Genomic DNA, 22,678 nt, shown 5'->3' on the forward strand with positions numbered 1-22,678 from the left:
TAGATGTTGGCTTTTGTTCATAATGTCTGGTGTCCCCACCCACACCATATGTCTTTAAAGGGTAGGGACCGTGTCTTCTAAATCTCTTGTATCCTCTTCCTCTCCGAAGCATTCATATAGAATTGACATATATTAAAGCTCCAAATGTGTTTCTACTTAAATAGAGAACATGTTCAACTCATCTTTGCTGGCTCTTCTCTTGTGAAATGTGCCTGCCACCCACCCAGGCATACCCAGGTCTCCTCCCACTCCTGGCCCTGCTCCAAGCGGGGTCAAGTTGAGTTACCACCGGTGAAGGAGGTAGATAAGCTGATGTGGAAAGATGAAGCAGGGGTCAGGCCAACCATGGAACCACAACATCAAAGCTGATCCCAGGGCAGAGACTAACAGAAGGCAGGTGGGGCAAGAGGTAGGGCAAAGAGAAAGCTGAGATGAGCAGAAGCCCTAGAAGCAGGTGGATTGGTCCAGTGTTGACCTCAGGGGCCCGGGCTTAAAATCTGGGTCCTCCTTGAAATACTTGGATGATTCCTCCAGGCTTCCTCCTTCACTCCTTCACCAGGCATCTACAGTCATGCCCCACATATCTTCCCATCTTAATTTTTGGCAGCTCCTCAGCCACAAGCCTCGGGTCCCTGCACGTGGATGACTCATCACGCCCCAAGTGTGCTGGGAGCTCTCCTCCATCACACCTTCCTTAGTTGCTCCCTCTGCTTAGAAATGCCCATCCACACATTTTCTGCCCTGAAACTACTTTTTCTTTGAGGCCCAGATTAAATGCCCTTTCCTTTGTGAAGACCCGTCCAGCCCTCTCCACCAGCTGCACCTCCATGCTACAGTGGCGTCCGTTTGCCTTGCTGCCATAGATGTCCTCACACTGTATCCTGAATGTCTAACGAGAACCAAGTGATCATCCATTAATTTGTTCAAGAATTTGCACTTACTCATCACCTTCAATGTACCAGCAGCTGTCCTGGGCACTGGTGACCCAAAATTGAACTACACCCCCTCAAAAAGCACAGAGTAGTCCCGGCACATAAATACATAGTTAGGATGTCATCGCCAGGTGATAAAATAATGGGGCACATGAAGGTCATGGAGAGGCAGGGAAAGAATCTAAATTTAGCAGAACCATAAAGCTCAGTATGCCTCTCCTCTGCTTAAAATCTTCCCATTGCATCCATTTTCACTTAAAAATAAATAGAAACCTTTATTTGCCTTCAAGACGCCCCCGTGATCCAGCACCTGTTTCTCTTGCCCACCTCCTAACCCTCTCCAGGGTCCGGCCCCCCAGCCTTCCACTGTTATTCAGACACAATTAGCCCCTTCTGTCTCAGGGCCGTGCATTTGTTATTTCTCTCCTGCATCACTTTCTAGTCCCACTGCCTCCTGCCCTTCAGCCTCAGCTCAAATGTCACCTCCTCCAAAAAGTCAGGGTCACCTCCCCTGACCACCCTCTCTAACGTTACCATTGGATACCTACCGCCCTCACTCTCTCTCATGTAAATTGCCCTTGTTTGTTTTCTTGTTTGTGAATTTGCTTGTTTAGTGTTTCTTCCACTCAATTATCAGCTCCAAGGAAGCTAAGTTTTGTTGCTCCTAGAATAAGAGTGGAATAAAAAGTTGTGGAACGATGTTGGCGTCAAATGGACCAGATGTACATGTACAGCCTATGTGACCTTCAGTGAGTTAAGTATGTCACTTCTTTTAGTCTAGTCTCTTTACCTGTCAAATGCAGGTAAGAATACTTGCCTTGCAGGGTCGCTGTGAGGGTGAAGATACACTGTTCTTAAATGTCCTGGCCCACAGTACCTGTTGGACAGATGCTGAGTGGTTGTACAAGAGGAAGAGAACCAACAGTCCAGCCCTATGAGCCCTGATACCACGGGCTCTCTGCTCTAGCTTGTTTGACTATGGATCCTCTACGAAATGGGGAGGGATTTGGGACTCTGAGGATGGGTGTCAGTTTTAACTACAAACTCTCAGTGGAGGTCCAGCCCTATATTCCCAGCTGTAAACAGTCAACTCAACTCAACAGTTCCACAGTAAACTTAAACAGTACGTCCAGTCCAAGCTCACTGCCTTTCCATCACTGCTCCTGCTTGGTCCTCACACATCAACACTAGCAGGCAACTAATGGTACTGGTCAGTGGGCTGGATGACTGATTCGTTGAGAAGTATCTGATAGAAAAAATCGTGACCTGAACTAAAACTGAAATTGTAAGCAGCCCAAGACATTGTCCATGGACAGAGGAGGAGAGCTGGGTTCTGCCTGGAGTTTCTCGGTTGTTTCTAGAAGCTCTAGAGCAGAGGGGCCAAAGGAGAAGTCCTGGCCAGGCTTCCAAGAAGGACTCGCCAAGTTATCCAGTCCCTTTGCATTGAATAGCGCACACAGAGGCCCACTCACTCCCTGTGTCAGTTTCCTACAGCTGCTGTAACAAGTTACCACAAATGCAATGGCTTAGAACAACATAAATTTATTATTTTACAGTTCTGGAGGTCAGAAGTCTGAAATGGTTTTCACTGGGCTCAAGTCAAGTTGTTGGCATGGCTGTGCTCCTTCTGGAGGCTCTACGGGAGAACCCATTCCCTGCCCTTCTCCAGCTTCTAGGGACCACCTGCATTCCTTGGCTCACAGCCCCTTCCTCCATCTTCAAAGTAAGCGGTATAGCATCTTCCAGTCTCCCTCTGACTCTCAGCCTCCCGCCTCCCTCATAGGAGGACCCTGGTGTTTGATTACCTTGGGCCCACTGGGATACTACAGGATAGAGCAGCCTTAATCACATTTGTGAAGTCCCTTCTGCCGTGTAAGGTAACATATTCACAGGTTCTGCGACCAGAATGTGGACATCTTTGGGGGGCGCCATTATTCTGCCTCCCACAGACCCCGAGCAGAATGAGCTTGGTTTGGGGGCGCCAGGCCAGAACCCAGCTTCCTGCCTCTCTACTGACTCTGTTCAAAGTAGAGCTCAGTGCAGGCTGAGGGCTCACTCTCTTTGGTGAGTCGTACAGGATCTTGGGGCTCAGCCGAGCCACAGAGAAACCAGTCAGGTCAGGAAGCAGCCTCCAGCCTGAAGGTGGCTGTTGGATAAGATTGCTGATTGCGTGTCAGCCCTCGAGGCTTCTGGGGCTTGGCCAAAAAGGGACCTGAGAGGGTGGCTCTTTCCCCAGGGAACTGCCTTCTGAAGGTTCTGGAGGCAAGGGTCTGGGTGCTGGGTGCAGGGAAAGATGGTGGAAACCTCAACAGGAGGGATGTGTGGACCTGGCCAGAATCCACAGATGAGCGCAGAGATGCCAGAGCACCCTGGAGGCCAGGCCAGGTCTGCAGGGGCCCCCAGAACAGGGTGCGGTCTCTCACCTCCAGCTGCAGGGAAGGCCCCTCCCCTGTCTCCACACATGCCAGGCAACGACTGCCTCCCTGGATCCCCAGGAAGACGGGGAAACTGGTGTGGCCCAGGCCTCTGTTGGGGAGTATGCAGATCATCTCTGGGGTGGGGCGGGGGGAGGAGAAAAGAGAGCCAGGAGATGAGGGGACCCCAGATCACAAGCTCTTCAAGAAGCTAAGGCTCTAACAGGAAGGAGCTGGGCCGGGGCACAGCTGGCCGCACCCCTGCATGCACGCTGCAGGGTGAGCTGGGACTCCTACAGGGGTCCTGACCCTTCAGTAGGAAAGGGAGAGCTTGGGGTAGACGGAGCTTGGGTGAGTCCCAGGGGGTCGAGACCCCAGATGCTCCTGCACAGCAGTTGTCTGCGGCGGGATCCCCCACCAGGAGGTGGCGGTCTCTCGTGCACAGAGCCTTCTGATCTGCATCCTTAATTCTGAAACAGGAGGCAGTGCTGGTGGCCCGCCCCCTTCAGGCACCCCTGAGCCCCACGGCCCTCCCACCTCGCACTCTGAAGGACAGCATGGAGAACTAGGGCCTCTTCTCCTTCTTCAGGTGAGAAGTAGGGGTGCTACTCCACCCAAGAGCATGTCCAGACCAGGTCAGGGGCTTCCCTGGTGGCACAGTGGTTGAGAGTCCGCCTGCCGATGCAGGGGACACGGGTTCGTGCCCCGGTCCGGGAAGATCCCACATGCCGCGGAGCGGCTGGGCCCGTGAGCCATGGCCGCTGAGCCTGCGCGTCCGGAGCTGTGCTCTGCAACAGGAGAGGCCACAGCAGTGAGAGGCCCGCGTACCGCAAAAAAACAAAACAAAACAAAGACCAGGTCAGCCTTAGGCGAAGGGAGTCCTCCCAGGGCTCGTGACATTTTCAGAGACTGCACCTCTGTCCCTACCAAGCTTGGCCCCTGTCAGGTCCTCAGGGTGGTGACGGGAGCCTGCGTCTTCCCACTGAAGGGTAGAGAGTTTTCCTGACGCTCCAGACCTTTTCTGTGCCTCCCCTGAGAAATTTCCTAACGAGGTTCCAATGTCTCTGGGATATGGTGAGCCTTCTCCCAGATTTTCTGGGCCCACCCAATTTTTCATATGTTTATTCTCTTCAGTAAAGGGATTAATTGAGTATATAATAACGTGTGGTTTGTTTTTCAGATATTTTAAAGGCTCTTTATAGAAGAAAATCCACAAATGAGGGGGGAAAAAAGTCCGATGTGATGGTAAGCATGCCAGTCTGGCCACCCTGCTCCGGTGACTGTGTAAGGGGTGGGCTGGGCGGGGCTGGGCTATGGATGCCAAATACAGGTGGTCAGCAGGGAGCTGGCACTGGGATTGCCTGTGGTTCTGACGATCAGCCTGGGAGGGTAAACGCATGCCAGGGAGGCTGAGAAGGAACGGTGGTGAGTCTGTGTAGCATCAAAGCCACGCCCATGCTACTAGCCCATGGCTGGTTGGTTTCAGACATGGTCATCAGCTGCTCTCAGGCCTGGGGAGCCCTCCTTATATTCAAGAGCAGAACCTCCTGGCCAACACCACACTTCCAGGAGATTCTTCTCTCTCAGTAACAGCTAATTATAATACCCTTAGCCAATGACTGTATGTGTTTAAAGCAGGTTCCCCTGTACAATAAAAACGAAGATCTGAAAAGAGCCTGGGTTTGCCAGCTGGCCTTCTCCCTCCAACCTGGACAACCAAGAACTGTGGATAACTTAGCTGCCAGCAATATTCTGTTCAGAGACCAGAACCCAGGCTAGATACCCCAGAGAGTTGACATCTGTTTTGTCATCTGCGTGGTCCATGCACTTGTGTCTTGTCTTCCCAGCTACGTTGTACCTTCCCAGAGGCCCTGACCGACCCCCCATGTCTAGGATAAGATGGGCCCACGGAGGAGCTGAGGAAATGCATCCCAGGTGTCAATCCTATTTTATTTTTATCATGCCTTAACTCATTCCTCGAAGAGCTTGAGATAATTTACAACAAAAATCACATACAATAAAGCGGTAAACTAGAAGTAAAGACTCAAATGTCAAGTGAGATAAAATGCAGGTAAGAGTTGGAAGCCCAGACTGGGAATAGAGGCCACAGAGGCTAACATACAAAGATGCTGTCACTGAGATTCAAAATTATCTCTGAGCTTTTAGAGAATGGAGTCCGGAGCAGCACAGAGAACCTGGAGTCTGAGTCCTGGCGCTGTGTGACATTAGGTACTTTATAACCTCTTTGAGCCTCAGTTTCCAAATCTATAAAATGGGCTTAGTAATGCCCCCTTTGTAGGTTTCTCAGGATGCAGGCAGGGCAGTAGAATGGCTGGCATCTTGCAGAAGTTCAGGAAAGAAAGCTTTTGTGACTATGATGATAATTAAGCTTAATTATGGGGCACTTGAGATTTCTGGGGTGAGAAGGAGACTGATTCAGCCCTCTTTCCTCTTCCTCTGTCATCTCCAGACCCCCTGATTAGGAAAAGGAAGACTCCAGGAAGACTTACATGTAGTATATTGCCATGGGGAGGGAGCACATTCCTGCAATCAGGGGTGACTGGTCCTTGCTGAGAGGGAAGGAAAAAAAGGGCTGTCAGAGGATGAATGGATAAAGAAGATGTGGCATATATACACGATGGAATATTACTCAGCCATAAAAAAGAATGAAATAATGCCATTTGCAGCAACATGGATGGACCCAGAGATTATACTAAGTGAAATAAGCCAGACGGAGAAAGACAAATATCATATAATATCGCTTATATGTGGAATATTAAAAAATGTTAAAAATGAACTTATTTACAAAACAGAAGTAGACTCACAAACATGGAAAACAAACTTATGGTTACCAAAGGGGAAAGGAGGGGCATAAATTAGGAGTTTGGGATTAAGATATACACACTAATATATGTAAAACAGATGGATAACCAACAAGGACCTACTGTATAGCACAGGGAACTATATTCAATATCTTGTAATAACCTATAATGGAAAAGAATCTAAAAAAGAATCACTTTGTTGTACACCTGAAACTAACACAACATTGTAAGTCAACTATATTTCAATGAAATTTTTTTAAAAAAAGAATGGCTGTAATTTAAAAAAAAGGGGGGCTGTCAGAGAAAGAAGGGGGTGGAGCTAGGGAGCAGACATCCCAAGGAGCCAAATTACCCAATCACAGGGTGGAAATTTCTCACTAGGTGCTTATCTATAAGAGCCCTACCAGAATCCACCAAGGGCTCCTTGGCCCAGCAAGCTCCAGGCAGCTCTGAGTCTCCCTCATTTGGGGCCACCCGAGTCGAGCTTGACTGTGCACTGGTGCCACCGGTTCTGGGAAACAGGATGACAGGTTTCCCAAAGAGTTCAGCCAGGAGCCCTTCCTGGGGCTCAGACTGGGGTGGGGTGTGCTCTAGCCTCACAGCTTAAGGAAGAACCTGACTGACATCCTGTCCCACTCCCAGCCTGGCCTTAGAGTCACCACCTCCCCCTGCCTCCTCTGGACAGCGCTACTAGGAGGAACCTCCCGCCTGCAGCCAGGACGGGGTCTCTCTGCAGTTAGAGAGTGTCGTTCTGGGAACTGGATCGCTTTGCCAAGACTGTGATCTGCGAGAGACCATGCACACTCCCCTGTTCTGTTCCAGATGGAAAACAGCACAGGCTGGAGATACACAGACTTGCGTTTTTGAGGAGGAATGATCTAAAAACTGAAGCCAGTGTTCCTGTACAGACCCTAAACCACAGAGCTTCACATGGCTCCACTCATTCCGGTTGGATCATCCGTCCCTAGAGCGTTTCCCTGAAATGACCACCTTCAGAAAGGCCATTCCAGAATCCAGCATGGAAAGAAACCCAGAGCCAATCAGGGCATGAGGGTGGTAGGACTTGGAGAATAGCCCAGAAAAGTAAAAGCAAGGATGGCTAGGGCTGATTCTCTCAACAAGGAAGAAAGGAAAGAGAAGAGAAAGGATAAGAAAGCAGAAAAGAAGAGGAACTAGGAGAAAGGTAGGAATGAGGAAGCAGGGCTCAGAGCAGGAGAGAGTGACACTGAGGGACATTTTGGGAAGCAGGTAAGGAGAAGCAGACTGATGCTGATGGCAGGACTTCCGGCCATCTCAGCATCCCTGAGCAACATGGCCTGGATCTTAGAAGAAGGACTTAGCCAAGATGGCTTTTAGTACTGGATCTGCCACTTGATCACCTTGGACAAGTCATTTCCTAATCCTTGGCTTTGCAGTGAGAGTTTAAGGGTTGGTGAGAGCAAAGGATCACAGGAGTACAAACTCTGGATGGATGTTGGTGATGTGAACCAGAGTCTTAAAGCATTCGATGTTCTTTGTAATTTCATCTGTTGCCCTTATTCTATGGGAAAATAAGGAATTGCCCAAATGTTTAATAATAAAGATGTTCACGGCATCATTTTTTATAAAGCTGAAAATAATCTACCTGCACAATAACAGGTGATTGGTTAAAAAATTATGGTAAATAAGAAAGTATGTGTACATTAAAGACGATGTAGAAAAACATTTTATGATATAAAAATGGTCAAAATATATTAAGTGAAAAGCACAGGTTATAAATAATGTGTGCATTATGATTCCATTTAAATCTGCCCACATACATAGAAACAAAGATGTTCGACATTTTACAGCACTTATCTACGGCTGACAAGATTATGGGTGATTTTTATTTATTTACTTTATCATTTCAACATTTTTCCTTATATGAAAATAAATTTCCTTTGTAGTATATGGTAAGTTTTAATTTTTTTTTTAATGAAGCGTTCGATTACAGTTATTGGCTTTCCAAAATGTGCCTGCCCATCGTATCACCTGGGGGACTCTTGAGAAGTACTATTCCCTGGGCTGAAGGTTCTTGAATGACTCAGTGATCAACTGGTCTTGGGAACTTATACACTAGCTCAGTTCTTCTCCCTCTCTAATAAACGTGTAAATCACCTGCAACTCTTGTTAAAATACAGATTCTGATTCCCTAGGTCTGGGGCGGGACCTAAGACTGCATTTCAAACATGCAACCAAATGACATTAATGTTGCTGGTCCCTGGACCACACGTTTAGTAACAAAAGACCAGATGATCCCCCAGCCCTGATAGGTCGACAGCAGCATGGCGTCCATGCAAGCCCATGTGAGTGAGATGCTGTGCTCTCCCTTGGCCAAGCTTCTTTGGTTGGAGCAGCAGAAATATGGCCAGCCTAGCAGCCGTGCCAAGGGCTGGCTGGAGCAGACAAAGTGGAGGGTCCCTGTGTAAAGCTGGATAGGCAAGCTGATGACTCCCACTCTTGGTCCGTGTCAGCTCAAAGAGCTGGCAGAAATTCAGGACTGATCAAGTCCAGCTGGATCGCTGGAGTCCTCTTGTCCTGGTCCAGCCCCAAATTCCAGTGTCTCTCCTACAGACTCCCATATCAGGAACCCCTGCCTGGGGTCCTGGTATAGATTGTGATGAAGTGAGGATTGTGTAGGAGTGAGAAACTGACTTCTAGTCCATCAGAGAGCCTGGGCTCCTGGTTTTGAGTGTTTGCCATGATCCCTCCCAGTGCACCACAAACTCCATTCCCCAAGCTTTCCCTTACCTATTGTCCCCAAGTGACCTTTCACTGGACTTTGGCCTATACCCCTCTCTGGACCCCATCCTTGGCTGTCTTAGACCTCATCAATTCACCTATCCTGGATCAAATACCACCACCAAATAGCCCTGGGCTTCCCCATGCTCTTTTGCACATCACACCTGTTCCAGCCTCTCCTTCATCCTCCTACACACTATCTCCATGGAATCTGTTCTCTCCAAGACAGATATTAACTTCTGTGGAGCCAAATCCGAAGATTGTTTTCTTTTTTGATTCCTCTGATCTTTGGCCATTGTCCCCCTGGGACCCCTTGATATTGATTCACACCTCTCCATTCTCTCCTTCTCAGATGCATTGTAGATCCTCCCTTTGTTTGGGGGTCACCCCTAAACCTGGAAGTCACCGGCCAAGGTCCTAAGCTCTTCTCTTTCATATCACATGAAGCTGCAATCCATCCATTTCCTCAGCTGCAAGATCATCTTTCTGTAATGCCTTCCAAGTCCAGACTGAACATCCTCCTTTATCTCCAACAGCCTACAGGACACCACCCTTTGGATATCCTGCCATCATACCCAACCAAATTCATCTAAGGTCAAATTCACCTTCTCCTCCCAGCTCATTCATCCCTCCTGGTTTCATCTCTCTCACTGCCATAATCTTCCTCTAGACAGGTAGATTCAAATCCTGAGAACTGTCGACAATTTCTCCCACTTTTCCTGACCCTATGTCAGATTTATCAAGTCCCAATAAATAACTTCTTTAAATATAACTTTGTTTTCTTCATAACCATTGAAACTGCACCTGTATTCCTGGTTTCTCTGCCTTCAACCCAGCCCAACCTATGTGAGGTTTCTGGACTTGTATTCTAAGTACTGCTTTCATCACATCCCCATCCAGCTCTAGAATCTACATTGGCTTCCCACTGTATGATATACTTATCTTAAGTGTATCTCACTTCTCCGTGGACACTACACCACCTCCCAGACAATGAGACTTCTTTCTTATCTTCTCGGTAGGCATACTCAAAGTTATCTTTCGGGCTTCCCTGGTGGCGCAGTGGTTGAGAGTCCGCCTGCCGATGCAGGGGACGCGGGTTCGTGCCCTGGTCCGGGAAGATCCCACATGCCACGGAGCAGCTGGGCCCGTGAGCCATGGCCGCTGAGCCTGCACATCCGGAGCCTGTGCTCCGCAACGGGAGGGGCCACGACAGTGAAAGTTATCTTTCATTTCCCTACCTCATCATTGTCCATTCAAATCTTTGACATTAAGGTCACTGGACATGGCATTATTATCTATAGGTTGAGTATCTAGTTCTGCCAAGTTAATTATCAGCTCAGAGAAATAGCTCAGACATACAAGTTCATGTCACTTACCCTCCAATCTTCAGTTTTCAGCATCTATAAAATCATGGAGTTAGAGGATGTGGTTATTAAGATTCTTTCAAGATCAAACAATCAATGATTCCATGACTCAGAGTTTAAAGACTCTTTACCATTGCAAACTTACTCTGAAGTCCCATTAAATTTCAGTGTGTTATTTATTGTTTTATGTATGACACATTTTCCCTTATAAAAAGTTAACAAGCTCTTGAAGCCACAAAGCATAGCTTGTAGCTCTCTCCATCTGCCCCAACTGAGACACACTGGTGCTCATGAGCAGGACATAGGAACACTCACCGCAGATTCGGATGGCAAGGTTGGTTCCAGACCTAACTCTGCTACCAATTTATTTTGTCACCTTGGAAAATTCCTTTATTCCCTAGGCCTCCAAATTCTTATCGTTGGAATGAGGGGTTGGGCAAGGTCAATATTTTTCAAAACTATTTTAGGTTTCACAAGGAAATTTTACACAGACACTAATGAAAGTTAAATGGATAAAAGACACCTGCTTTTGCAGAAGCAGAGAACGATGATGACACCAGGACCCAGCTAGCTTTGACTACTGAAGCAGGCACTGGGTGTGTATGTCAATCCCAATCTCCCAATTTATCCCTCCCCCCATTCGCCCTTGGTAACTAAACACTCTACTATATATAAAATAGATAATCAATAAGAACCTACTGTAGAGCACAGGGAGCTCTACTCAATACTCTGTAATGACCTATATGGGAAAAGAATCTATAAAAGAGTGGATGTATACATCTAAAAAAGATGTATATGTATAACTCACTTTGCCGTACAGCAGAAACTAACACAATGTAAATCAACTATATTCCAATAAAAATTACTTTAAAAATTTTTTTTGAATTTTTAAAAAATAAAACTAAAATAATGTACACTGCAAAAAACCCCCCAAAAAACCAAAAAGGCACTGGGGCATCCCTAAGGAACCTCAAGCTTCATAAAACATTGTTGAATACCACTGGCCTAGATGAGTTCTTCTGAAATTACTTTCTAAAACCGGTGGTCCTAAATATTTAAAAACCTCGACTTAACCTATACCTTCTCCCCAAATTCCTTCTATGTGACCCTAGACTTATTTAGCATCCCATGGTGATCTATGTAGGGGATACCTTGCTAACTAGAGAGCTTGCCAGGAGGAGTTAAAAAGAGGTGGCATATCAGAGCTATTGACAGAGGGAGAAGAAAACAGAGAAAGGTAGAATACTGCCTGTCCACCACTGACCTGCAGATCCCAGGTGCCTGGAACCTCCAACTGATTTCTCCAGGGCATGTGCACTGAGTTTATATTGCCTGGTCAGGGTGGGTAAGCCTGTAGCAATCTTTATAATTGTCTCCAGGATGGGGAAGAAGGGCCTAGGGATTTCACAATGTCTTCAGCACAGTATGGATACTAAGGAGGTGGGGAACAATAATGAGTGTTTGTTGAAAGGGGAGAGAGTCACCCATAAAGCCTTGGCAAAAGCCAGACACTGGGACTCTGCTCACAGCTATTGTTCTTGGTGGTTTTGGCAGCCAGATAAATGATGCTGGGGTCAGACGACTTTATATCACCTTCCCTTTGGTGCCCCATGGGGCTCCATCCTAGCCATAGGGAGGTGGAAGAAGCAAGAGCGAGTGTTTCTGAAGGGCCTAAGGACAGACTTTTTTCTGTAGCTGGGCTGTGGCCAGTGAGGCAATGTGAGAACAGGGACTGATGGCATTGTGAGTATGACCCTGTTTGGAATTATGAGAGGAACGTCTCTGTTTTTCAACAGGTTCTATTAGTTGGTACCAGTTGAGGAGATGTAATGTCTAAGGAAACCCACTACAGACAGAAGACGTTGACCTTAGATTCATCCTGGAACTGAGCAGGTGCCCTTTGCCCTGGACTATGAGAGCACCTGGCTCAGTGTGATGAGGGCTAGGGGTGAAGAACACTCAGGCCTCTGACTGATATTACTTAATTCAGTCCATCGACCCATCCATCCAACCATCCATCCACCCATCCCTCCATCAGTCCATTAACCCATCCATCCATCCATCCATCCATCGGGACATCTACCCACCCACATATCCATCCTTCTATCTATCCATCCATTCATCCATCCATCCATTCATCCACCTACTCACAAGGGGCAGAGACACTTGGGCATAGTGCCCAACATAGACCAGCTGCCTTATGGTAATTCTTCCTCACAGGTCATTTGCAACGTTCCATAAAAGGCTTGGCAAGGATGTGGGAGAGGTCAGTCCTATACCCATATGTCTGCAGAGTGACGGATGAGAAAAGGTGGGCAGAGATGGGAACAGATTTCTGTTTTCTAAGGCCAACAGTCATTCTTCACTCCCTTTCCCAATCTCTTGTCCCCTCAGTGGAAGAGGTCAAAGTACAGGGTATTATATAGGCAATCAATGAGTGCTTACTGAGCATTGACAATGCCCTGTGACAAAGGCATACAACACCTGGTCCCTGTTGTTAAGTAGCTTTACAGTCTGGCTGGGGGTAAGCCATAAACACTTGAAAAGACCAGACTCTCGAATCTGTGGGCCAAGGGAATATTGGAGACAATAGAAACCGAGAACCTTCTCGAGTAAAAAGATAAATTCCTAGAATTGAAAGGGCCTTAGCCCTTTACATTGTTCCTCATTTTTTTTTAAAAGATATTTATTTATTTATTTTGGCCGTGCTGGGTCTTAGTTTCAGCATGCAGGATCTTCTTTGTGGCACGCAGGATCTTTTTTGGTTGCGGCATACGGGATCTAGTTCCCTGACCTTGATCCCTGGTCGGGGAACTAGATCCCGCATGCCGCAACCAAAAAAAATCCTGCATTGGGAACTCAGAGTCTTATCCGCTGGACCGCCAGGGAGGTCCCTGTTCCTCCCTTTTCATCTACTTGTGTCAGCTCGTCCCTGCTAAAGCCCTTTTGAATTCTTTAATCCTACAAATGTTGAAGCAATCACTTCAGGCTGCAGAAAGCTTCAAGAATGAGGTGAAATTTCAGCCGCTCCCTGCCAGGTGGGCGGAGGAGAGAGAAAGAATATTCCAAGGTGGAGGAATAGTTTCCACATTCAACACTCACTGGATCCCTATTATTTGCCAAACATTACTCGAGGTGCTTGGAAACAAAACTGATACAGCCTTGACCTTGAGGTGATTTTAGGGGCCTCAGACTCCAAGTCAGTTTATTACAAGGAGGGGGAGTTAGCATAGAGTTCAGCGCAAAGCCCCGTCAGAGCAGATGACCAGGGACCTCCACTCAGCAAAGGCTCCTCAGAGGAGGTGACAATATGAGACTGCGGCTGGGCCTGTGGGCAGAAGGAGAGCGTGAACTAGGTCTGTTCTCGGCAGCCCTGAGAGGCCTGTGGTAGCAGCCGTGCTGCCTGCTGCCCAGGGACTTGAGCTGCATCTGGGCTGGAGCCGCTGCAGTCCCCAGAGGCAGACGCTATGGCCTGGCCTCTCCCTTGCTGGTCTTTCAGCAGAAGGTGAACCTGCCAGGCTGGTCTGACTGGCGAGGCGCAGACGGAACTCCTGGGGCTCCGACTTGAGCCCCTCCTCTGGCTTCTGCTCTCGTTCCCCAGACTTTAGGCAGGGACCCTGAAATTGCAGTCCCTGGCACGTATGTCTGAAGGTGCAAAGGCAGTCAAGGAAGATCTAAACCTTGTGGGAACAGAGAATATGCAACCAATTTGGTATGATCCACTTTTAAATCAGATGTTTGGGGAAATAAAAGGGTTGGTGCTCATTTTGAGAGGGAAAATAAAAGTAATGGAGAAAATTGCAATCATAATAAAATAACTAATTTGTTTCTTTTCCCCTGCATAGTAGTTATCTATTGCTGTGTAACGAGTGACCCCAAACTTTAACACTTAATGCAGGAACACTTAACTTTCTCAAAGTTTCTGAGGGTTGGGACTCTAGAGCAGTTTAGCTGGGTGATTCTCTTCAGAGTCTCCGACTAGGTTGCAGTCAGCCAGGGCTGCATCGCCCGAAGGCTTGCCTGGGCTGGAGGAGCTACCTCTAAGCTCATTGGTGTGGCAGTTGTCAGGACGCTTCATTTTTCACCAATGGGTCTCCTTACAGGGCAGCTCACACATGGTACCTGGCTTCCCCCAGAGCAAGTGAAACAGAGACCAAGATAGAAGCCACAGTGTCTTTTATTACCTAATCTCAGAAGCGGCATAACATCACTTCTGCGGCATTCTATTGGTCATGGAGACAACTCTGGTCCAGTGTGGGCGGGGGCACACAGGGGGTGTGAATACCAAGAGATGGGGATCATTGGCTGCTGTTTTCATTCCTTGGGGCTGCCCTAGCCAATTACCACAAACTTGGTGGCTTAAAACAACGGAAATTTATTCTCGCACGGTTCAGGAGATTCGAAGGCTCCCGTACTCCCTCCGAAGGCTCTGCGGAAGAACCTGCCTCCTCACTTCTGATGGTGCCCCAATCGTCGGCACACCTTGCCTGGTGGCACTCTCCTCAGCCTCCATCTTCTCATGGCCTCCTTCTCTGGGTTTCTTTCTTCTTACAAGGACAGAAGTCCTGCTGGATTTAGGGTTCACCCTCATACAGCATGACCTCTTAACTAATTGCATCTACAAAGACCCTACCTCCAAACAAGGTGTGAATGAAAAATATTGCCTGCCATTTCAGTAAACAAAGGATGTGGTAGCCATCAAGCCATCACATTACAGCTTCCCACAACGGTGAGGTCTGAGGGAACTCAGGATGGAAACAGAATGCCCATAGCTGCAGTCACCCCCAACAGTGCATCCCGAGGAAACCCTGGATGAGGAAACACAGGATACTGGCCCCAGATAGCTGAGGTGCATATCAAAGGAAAGATTCCAGTGAACCCAGAATCTTGCATCTTCCCATACATAGAAAAGCGCTGAATTCCTTAACGTAAGATGTCTGGGGCTTCCCTGGTGGCGCAGTGGTTGAGAGTCCGCCTGCCGATGCAATGTCTGATTTTCTTAAATTAACAATAATCTTTTGATGTTCCGAATACCTGGTCTTTGTTGCAAAAACTCCTATATATCCTGGCTTCCCCCTTGCCTCTTTGGAGCAGTCCCTTAGAGTTATCTGAGAGGCTGTCTTCCAGGCTTGAAGCCCTCAGAATGCCCAGCAAATAAAACATAACTCTCAACTTAAGGTTGTACATTTTTTTTCAGTTGACAAAGATCACAGTCTGAGGTTCCCAGATGGACATGAATTGTGGGGAACAGTATTCCACTAGCCCAGGAGACCCCTTGGAGGCTGGATCCCACCTCTTGGAATCTCAGAAGACTGTGACCAATCCAGGTCAAAGCACAGGATTGTTACCTGTACGTTACCACAAAGCATGAAGGATTCCCACCGCTCCCCTGCCCCTGCCCCTGACCCCTTAGGGGTTTATTTTAGGGGTTTACCTTTCTGCAAGGTTTCACATCAGTAGTGCCACTCAGCAGAAAAGAAAACTGTGGACTAAGCCCCAAATCTCAGAAGGATTTACCCAAACTGGGAAACAGGTGGAGGAAGAGTGGCCGTGTGCCCAGCCCCTCCACGGTGGAGGCCCTGAGAGCAGAGGTGGGTTCATCACCACGGGTCTCCTCCTACACCTCCTGGCCCTGCCCAAGCCGGCCCGCCCCGGGAGCCCTGGGGGCATGTCGCCCTAGTCACACTGCTGGAAGTAGAAGTCGGTGATGGGGCCGTCCCAGTTGGTGTCCTTCGGGAGCTGAGTGACCCGGAGAGGCTGGTCCACTTCGGGCATGGTGCAGAGAAACCAGCCCGGGTAGGCAGCCAGCTCGAAGCTAGAGGTGAGCCCCGTGTCCCGCCGGTAGAAGGTGAATCTCTTGGACTCCTCGGCACTGTGGTAGAGCTCCATGATGTTCACTGGCTGCAAGCAAAGGGCACAGCAGGTGGCTGAGGGGTAGGGGCCGGCCCCAAGGCACAGGGAGGCGTAGCCATAATTAACAGAACCCTGGAGGGAGAGGAGCCCAGGAAGCCGTGGCATCAGCATCTTTGACTTAGTGAAGCCACGTGGTGAGGCTCCCCCGACGGGACCCACCTCTAGTTTCAGGGTCGGTTCCTGCCCCGTCCCACACGACAGACACTGGCTCCCACCCTGGACGCCCAGGATGACTGGAGAGAGCTTGGCATCCAGATGCCAATTGGGGACCACGCTGATCTCCTCACCTAGAGGAAGGAAGCAGATGCAGGGACCTTGGCCGCCCTTCCCTCCCTCTGCCCCGTCATGGGCTGTATCAGGCCTTCTGTCCCCAGGCTGGACAGAAGGGGAGCCTCATAACAGCTGCCATGTAGGGAAGGGGGGCCTCCTGCCAGCTGGTCCAGTGGAAGTCAAGGCAGATAGCACACGGTACCACCTCCCAACCCCACGCCCACTCCAGGGTCAAAAGTTCAATCTTCTCCAAGCCCCAAGGGAGACTGACCACCTCTTTTAATGCCCCTCGACCTTCCAGCCTCTCCTCTGTAACCTGTCTTGATAAGCCTCCCATTAGAGTTAGTCGGTATCTTTCCACCCCCTGTGAGATTCCTGAGAACAGAAAAGGGTCTCACTTTTCTCTGTAAAATCCCTCCATCTCACACACACACACTCACACACACACACACACACACACACACATACACACACACACACACACTCACACACTCAGCCTCACAGAGGGCTCTGCCTGGCCCCAGTGCACAGCACAGCTATTCTAGGCGAGTAGGTATGTGCCACTCTAGAGAGAAGGTCCTGTCACACTGTGTGGGGCTGTGGGAATGAGCACAAGGCCAGATGGCGTCACCTGCTGCTCTAGGCCCCACCACTCTGAGTGACCGAGGACCCTCAGAGCACCGAGAGGACCAGGGGCAAAGGGGCAGAAACCCGCTCCCACATGGGAGTGAGGGTGTAGAGAGCCTGCTTTAGTGCTCTCCTCAGCACTGGCTCCCAGAAAAAGGGATGTTGGACCCAAGTCCACCTGTGAGGAAATGACAAAACAGCTGTCTTGGAAAATAATCCCACCTTTGCGTAGAGGCTTCCAGTGGGACTGGGGCATGGCGCCATGCCGGAAGGTGTGCTATTTTATTTGTCCTTGCTCAAAGCCTGGTTTTCTAACGCCCCTTCTACTGTGTCAGGCCCAGCGTCTGTTGGCTTGTGCCAATGTTTCTAAGCCCTCTTCAGGCCCCCTCCCCTCAGAGTATTTAGAAACCTAGGGAAGTAGGGTCCTCGTTTGCCACCAACCTTTAATGACCTTCCCTGCTTGCAGCGCTCCGGCTTGAAGCTGGTTATCATGCAGATAAAGCACCTTCAATGTCGCATCCTTCATTCTAAAGCATCAGGACGGGATGACACTCAGGGCAGGCGGTGGGTGCTCCAGCTTGCCTGGGCTCTGAGAGTCCCCCAGTCTCAGGCACCGTCACCCAGTCTTCCCACTGAGCCAGAAGTAATGGCGCAACCTTCTCTCCCAGCCCTGGGGGCTCATGCCTACCACCAGGACAAGGCCACAGCCTCCCATCTGAGTCTTCATCCTATTCAATCTGTTTTTTTGTGGGTTTTTTGCGGTACGCGGGCCTCTCACCGTTGTGGCCTCTCCCGTCGCGGCGCACAGGCTCCGGACGCGCAGGCTCAGCGGGCATGGCTCACGGGGCCAGCCACTCCGCGGCATGTGGGATCTTCCCGGACCGGGGCACGAACCCGTGTCCCCCGCATCGGCAGGCGGACTCTCAACCACTGCGCCACCAGGGAAGCCCATCCTATTCAATCTTTTCTACGCTAACCAGACTCTTCCCGGTGTCATGTTGGAAAAGAAACTAAACTGAGTCAGAGTCCTGTGTTCTCATCCCGGCTCTGCCGCCATCACGGCTGAGTCACGACAGACAAGTTATTCACCCTCTCTGGGCCTGAGTCTCCTCATTGCTAAACTAAGAAGATGGGACAGATGCTGCCCAGGCCTCTTCAGGATAAAAATGCGCCTTGACTGACTTCCGCCTTTACTTCTGTTTGGTGCATTTACTTCCGCTTGGCCATATAGTCCCTACCACGTGAGGGATTTCTTTACATTTAAAATTCGTTCATTTTGCTTTTCGTATTTAATTCACACCTACAATCTCAGTTGATTTTCTGACATCCTGTGAGGCGAAAGCTGTACTCTAAAGGGGGTTCCTCCAGATGTGTACAAATTGGTTCAATGCTGACTAAACACAATGAAACAAATCTCTACTTCAAAGTGACTAATATGCTGAGCTGTGCTAAGGTCCTCTTTTAAGGGGACCTAGAAAGCATATTTCCCACATTTCCTGGACAGAGGAGCATCATTGTATAGAGACACTCGTAGGACTGGGGTTCCACAGAACGCACCTTGGGAAAAGCTGTACTAGACTCCGCGTTCAGTGAGAGCAAGATTCTTCTCATTCACTGTTGCAAAAGTCCAGCTCATTGCAGAGCCCCTGGCTCAGCACATGCCAATGAACAGACAGGCTGACTGATAGAAGAGTTTTGCTGCTGCTGTCTTATCCCAGAGGGCAGCAAGGAGGTAGTGGTTGGATTGACATCTCTTCACTGCAGTGGGTGGTAACAGCAGGGCTCCAAGCCGGGCCTCCTAACTCCCCAGGAGGGATGAGGCCACAAGCCCCTCTCATCAGGGAAGCCCCAGAAGAGGGCCTGCTCCCGTCTGAAGAGGCTGGAAGAACTCCTCTAAGGGCAGGGAGTTGCTGTTCACACCTTCCCAGCTGCCCATCCCACCTGTGGGACAATCACAGTGCCCTCCCCGGAAAGACTGGACAACAGATCTACCCAGAATTCACTCCCCCCCCGAGGACATGGCCCAAGCAGAGGCTCAGATACTCACCGGAAGCACAGCGCCCCACTCAGGACCATCTCGATCTTCTGTGTGTTGACGCTTCTATTTTGAGATAACAGAAAATCTTAGGTGGAGATAGAGGCTGAGCTGGCAGAGGCCCCAGTAAGCAGCGCCCTGAGCCCCCTGGCATATGAACAGCCCCCAAGGATCAGGGGATTCTAGGTCTGGGGTTAGGAGAGGTGAAGCCCAGCTCCCCAGAGGACACCTCAGACTGCTCCTTTCTCTTGGCAGGACCCGAGGTGTCTGCCCGCTCCTCCGAGGTTGCCTCAGCCCTTTGAGTGACGCCCTAGGGTGGGGCCCCTGAAACTGCCTCAGCCTCCGGAGAAGGGGGGTTTCCAGAGTGATTTCACACCACCTGACGCTTGCAGAAACACCTGATGCTCATTATCTCTCTCAGGGACGGAAGCTGCTGGAGACAGCCTTCTTCTAGCAATTCTGAAGAACTTCCAGGGGCTTTGCAGCCCTTAGTGAGCACTCAGCTCCTGGACATGTGGCCCTTCCAGACCCAAGGATATCATGCAGAGAACAGCTCAAGGAAAGCAGATTTTAGAACAGCCCCCTCTCCTCCTTCCTCCCTCCACTCCTTCCTTCTCTCCCTCTTTTGTTCCCTCCCTCCTTCCTTTCCCTCTTTCCTTCCTTCTTTTCTCCCTCCCTCTCTTCCTTCCTTCCTTCTTTCCCTCCTTCCTGCCTTTGCCAGGACTACAGGGAATGCTGGAGGTGGAGCTCTCCTGCTTAAGGGATGTTAAGTCTATGTGTTCATCGTAGAATAACCTGAAAATCTGTACTGACAAAACAAAACAAAACACATGGATACTTATCTCCAGTGTGTGCGTCAGAAGCAAACCAAGGACAACAGTTTCTCCTCTGCACATACACGCCTGTACCCATCACAGCTTGACACACGACTGCATCCCAGAACCTACACTCGTTCCAGCACGCTTTTTCATGTAGCAAGATAGCAGAATCTCTTTCCATACCCAGTATAATGATATCAGAATACTGAATAGCCATAGAGTATTTCATTCTACAAACACAACATCATTTGTTTATAGCGATCTGTTATTACTAGTCCTTATTGTTATTATTATTATGTGTCATTGAAAATCATGTCGTGACAAACATCTTTGCTCGAGTGTCTGATTATATCCCTTGGAAATGAAACCTAGTTTGAGCCATCTATGATCGATCTTTCTTCAGTACCTAACTGGATAACATGTGACTGTGTAACAATGCGTGTGGTTTTAATCCATCCACACGCTCTCTGTGATGGATCTAAAATGAAAGGTAAGGGTCAGTGCATGATGACAACTTAATTTTGTCTTGAGCACCACGGATAACCATTTACTGCCAAGGCATACCTTTTTTTTTTTCACCGCTGTGGCCTCTCCCGTTGCGGAGCACAGGCTCCGGATGCGCAGGCTCAGCAGCCACGGCTCACGGGCCCAGGCACTCCGTGGCGCGTGGGATCTTCCCAGACCGGGGCTCGAACCCGTGTCCCCTGCATTGGCAGGCGGACTCTCAACCACTGCGCCACCAGGGAAGCCCTAAGGCATACCTGTTAAAGAAACTGTGTTCAGGCTCATGGGATAAAATGTCCTTAAAGTTGTTCAAAAATAAATAAAATATCAAGTTGTTCAAAGGATAGAAAAATAACTCAACACTCATAATGCCACTAATGTGATAAACACCTTTCAGAAAATGTAGAGGCTTCTGCAAAATTGTTGAATTGGCCATAAATTGACCAAACAGAAATAACACTATTTGTGCAAATACTTGCAAAAAAGAACAAAAGAAAAAAGAAACTCCAGAAGGAGTTGGCCATTAGGCAAAGTGGCTTTAAGCAAACAGGCTTTCATTTACAAAGTGACAATAGAGAAGGAGATTTTGTTTCCCCTAAAAAGGTAAAATGTCATCTGCCCTGGTTGCCCTCTCTGATTTCCAGACCCCAGTGAACTACACCCCGGGACACTGCCATGGTGCTTCATCAAGTGCTTTCCTCATTCTGCTAATAAAGAATGAAGCCAGTATGTGGCTGCCCACCCCCGGGATGCCGAGGATTCAGGGGGATGTCTCCGCCAGCTCGGTCTACTCCACCATGTGCATAACAGGGGATGGATACCGAGTGGATGGACGGGACAACAAATGGATGAGCCAGGAAGATGAAAGTAAGAAAAATAAAACAAACCCCTGTTAAGAAAAGGTCTCCAAACTTGAAAATAAAACACAATGATGACATCATGTGCTCTCAGTGTCATACTGGAGCATCCTCAAACAGTCCCACCAACAATTGCTCAGTTCCCTGGGGAACATCTGTCTTTGTTTGACTTATTAATTACCATGGATTAGCTATCAAACTCTGTGAAGTTAGATGTGAACTAAGAGAAGATTGATACATTTCAAATGATTCCTGCTTGATAGAAAAGATAACCCCCAAGGGTAGAGTTGGATTGCCTTGCAATTCATTAAGCATTTTTTTTTTATCTAAGCCAATCTATTCCACAATTTCTTTCCTGACTGATCATATAAGCCTCTGTTCCTTAACTTATCTTTTGAATTAGCTCTATCATCCTGCCAGTTCCTTCATTTATTAATAAAGATAAATCTTTGACACATGTTTGTATGAGAGTCACGTTTTGGGTTTTTTGAAAATTAAACTGGCGTCAGCCAAAACAACGTTATTTTGCCCCAGACTCACACACCATGTGTGGTGGCTTTAAAATATGTTCACAGATCCTTTGATACTCCACCCTTTAAGAGGTGGAGCTTCATTCTCCTTCCTTTGAGCGTGGCTGGACTTAGTGACTTGTTTCTAAAGAATATACTCTATGGTGGAAGTGGTAGCATGCCACTTCTGGGGCTAGATGGTAGAAGGCATTGCAGCTTCCCCCTGGACCTTTCTTGAACCACTCACCTGGGAGAAGCCAGCTACTGTATCACAGGCAGCCTGCAGAGAGGCCCACGTGGTGAGGAACTCAGACCTCTTGCCAACAGCTCACTTGCAAACCTACCAGCCCCATTAGAGCCATCAGACGATGCAATCCTGTCTGACATCGTGACTGCAACTTCATGAGAAACCCTGAGTCAGACCACCCAGCTAACACCACTTTTCAGATTCCCGATTCTGAGAATCTATATGAAATGATAAATGTTTGTTGTTTTAAGCTGCTAAGTTTGGGGATCATTTCTTACACAGCAGTAGGTAGCTGATACACCTTGTCATCACGACTGGCGGTTTCTGTTGTTCCTGTTGTTTTTTCATTCTCCAGTCTTCAGTGAGTATCCTCCCTTCTTAGGAAACAGCTCAATACTTCACAGATTTTATATGACCATGGAGGTGCCCAGACGCTGTCCCATCCTGCAGAGGGGTAATGTTACCCCAGGTGACTTCTCACCACCCTTGAGCAGCAGTGCCCTGGAGGTAGGTGTGGCTCCTGCCCTTGACAGAGAGATGAGGATTCAAACAACACGTGTACACATCTGTATCAGTATGTAAGCACACATTCACAAAAATTTATTA

General features: G+C 48.6%; 2 protein-coding genes across 2 annotated transcripts; both read right to left on the minus strand.

Moving 5' to 3' along the window:
• Window positions 1–2,941: 2,941 nt before the first annotated feature.
• IL1F10 (interleukin 1 family member 10) lies at window positions 2,942–5,888 on the minus strand. Its single transcript, XM_024743988.1, is given in 4 exon segments — window positions 2,942–3,078; window positions 3,283–3,481; window positions 3,729–3,816; window positions 5,857–5,888. Coding segments are annotated over 4 exon segments (456 nt in total).
• Window positions 5,889–15,968: 10,080 nt separating this feature from the next.
• Window positions 15,969–19,178, minus strand: IL36RN (interleukin 36 receptor antagonist). The gene is made up of 4 exons (XM_024743665.1): window positions 19,150–19,178; window positions 17,544–17,629; window positions 16,365–16,492; window positions 15,969–16,193 (listed from the first exon to the last, which is right to left on the minus strand). The coding sequence occupies exons 1-4, from the start codon at window positions 19,176–19,178 to the stop codon at window positions 15,969–15,971; spliced, it is 468 nt and encodes a 155-aa protein (XP_024599433.1).
• Between the last annotated feature and the right edge of the window lie 3,500 nt (window positions 19,179–22,678).

This window comes from Neophocaena asiaeorientalis, unplaced genomic scaffold, assembly GCF_003031525.2.
Source record: "Neophocaena asiaeorientalis asiaeorientalis breed wild unplaced genomic scaffold, Neophocaena_asiaeorientalis_V1.1 scaffold114, whole genome shotgun sequence".
Classification (NCBI taxonomy): Eukaryota; Metazoa; Chordata; class Mammalia; order Artiodactyla; family Phocoenidae; genus Neophocaena; species Neophocaena asiaeorientalis.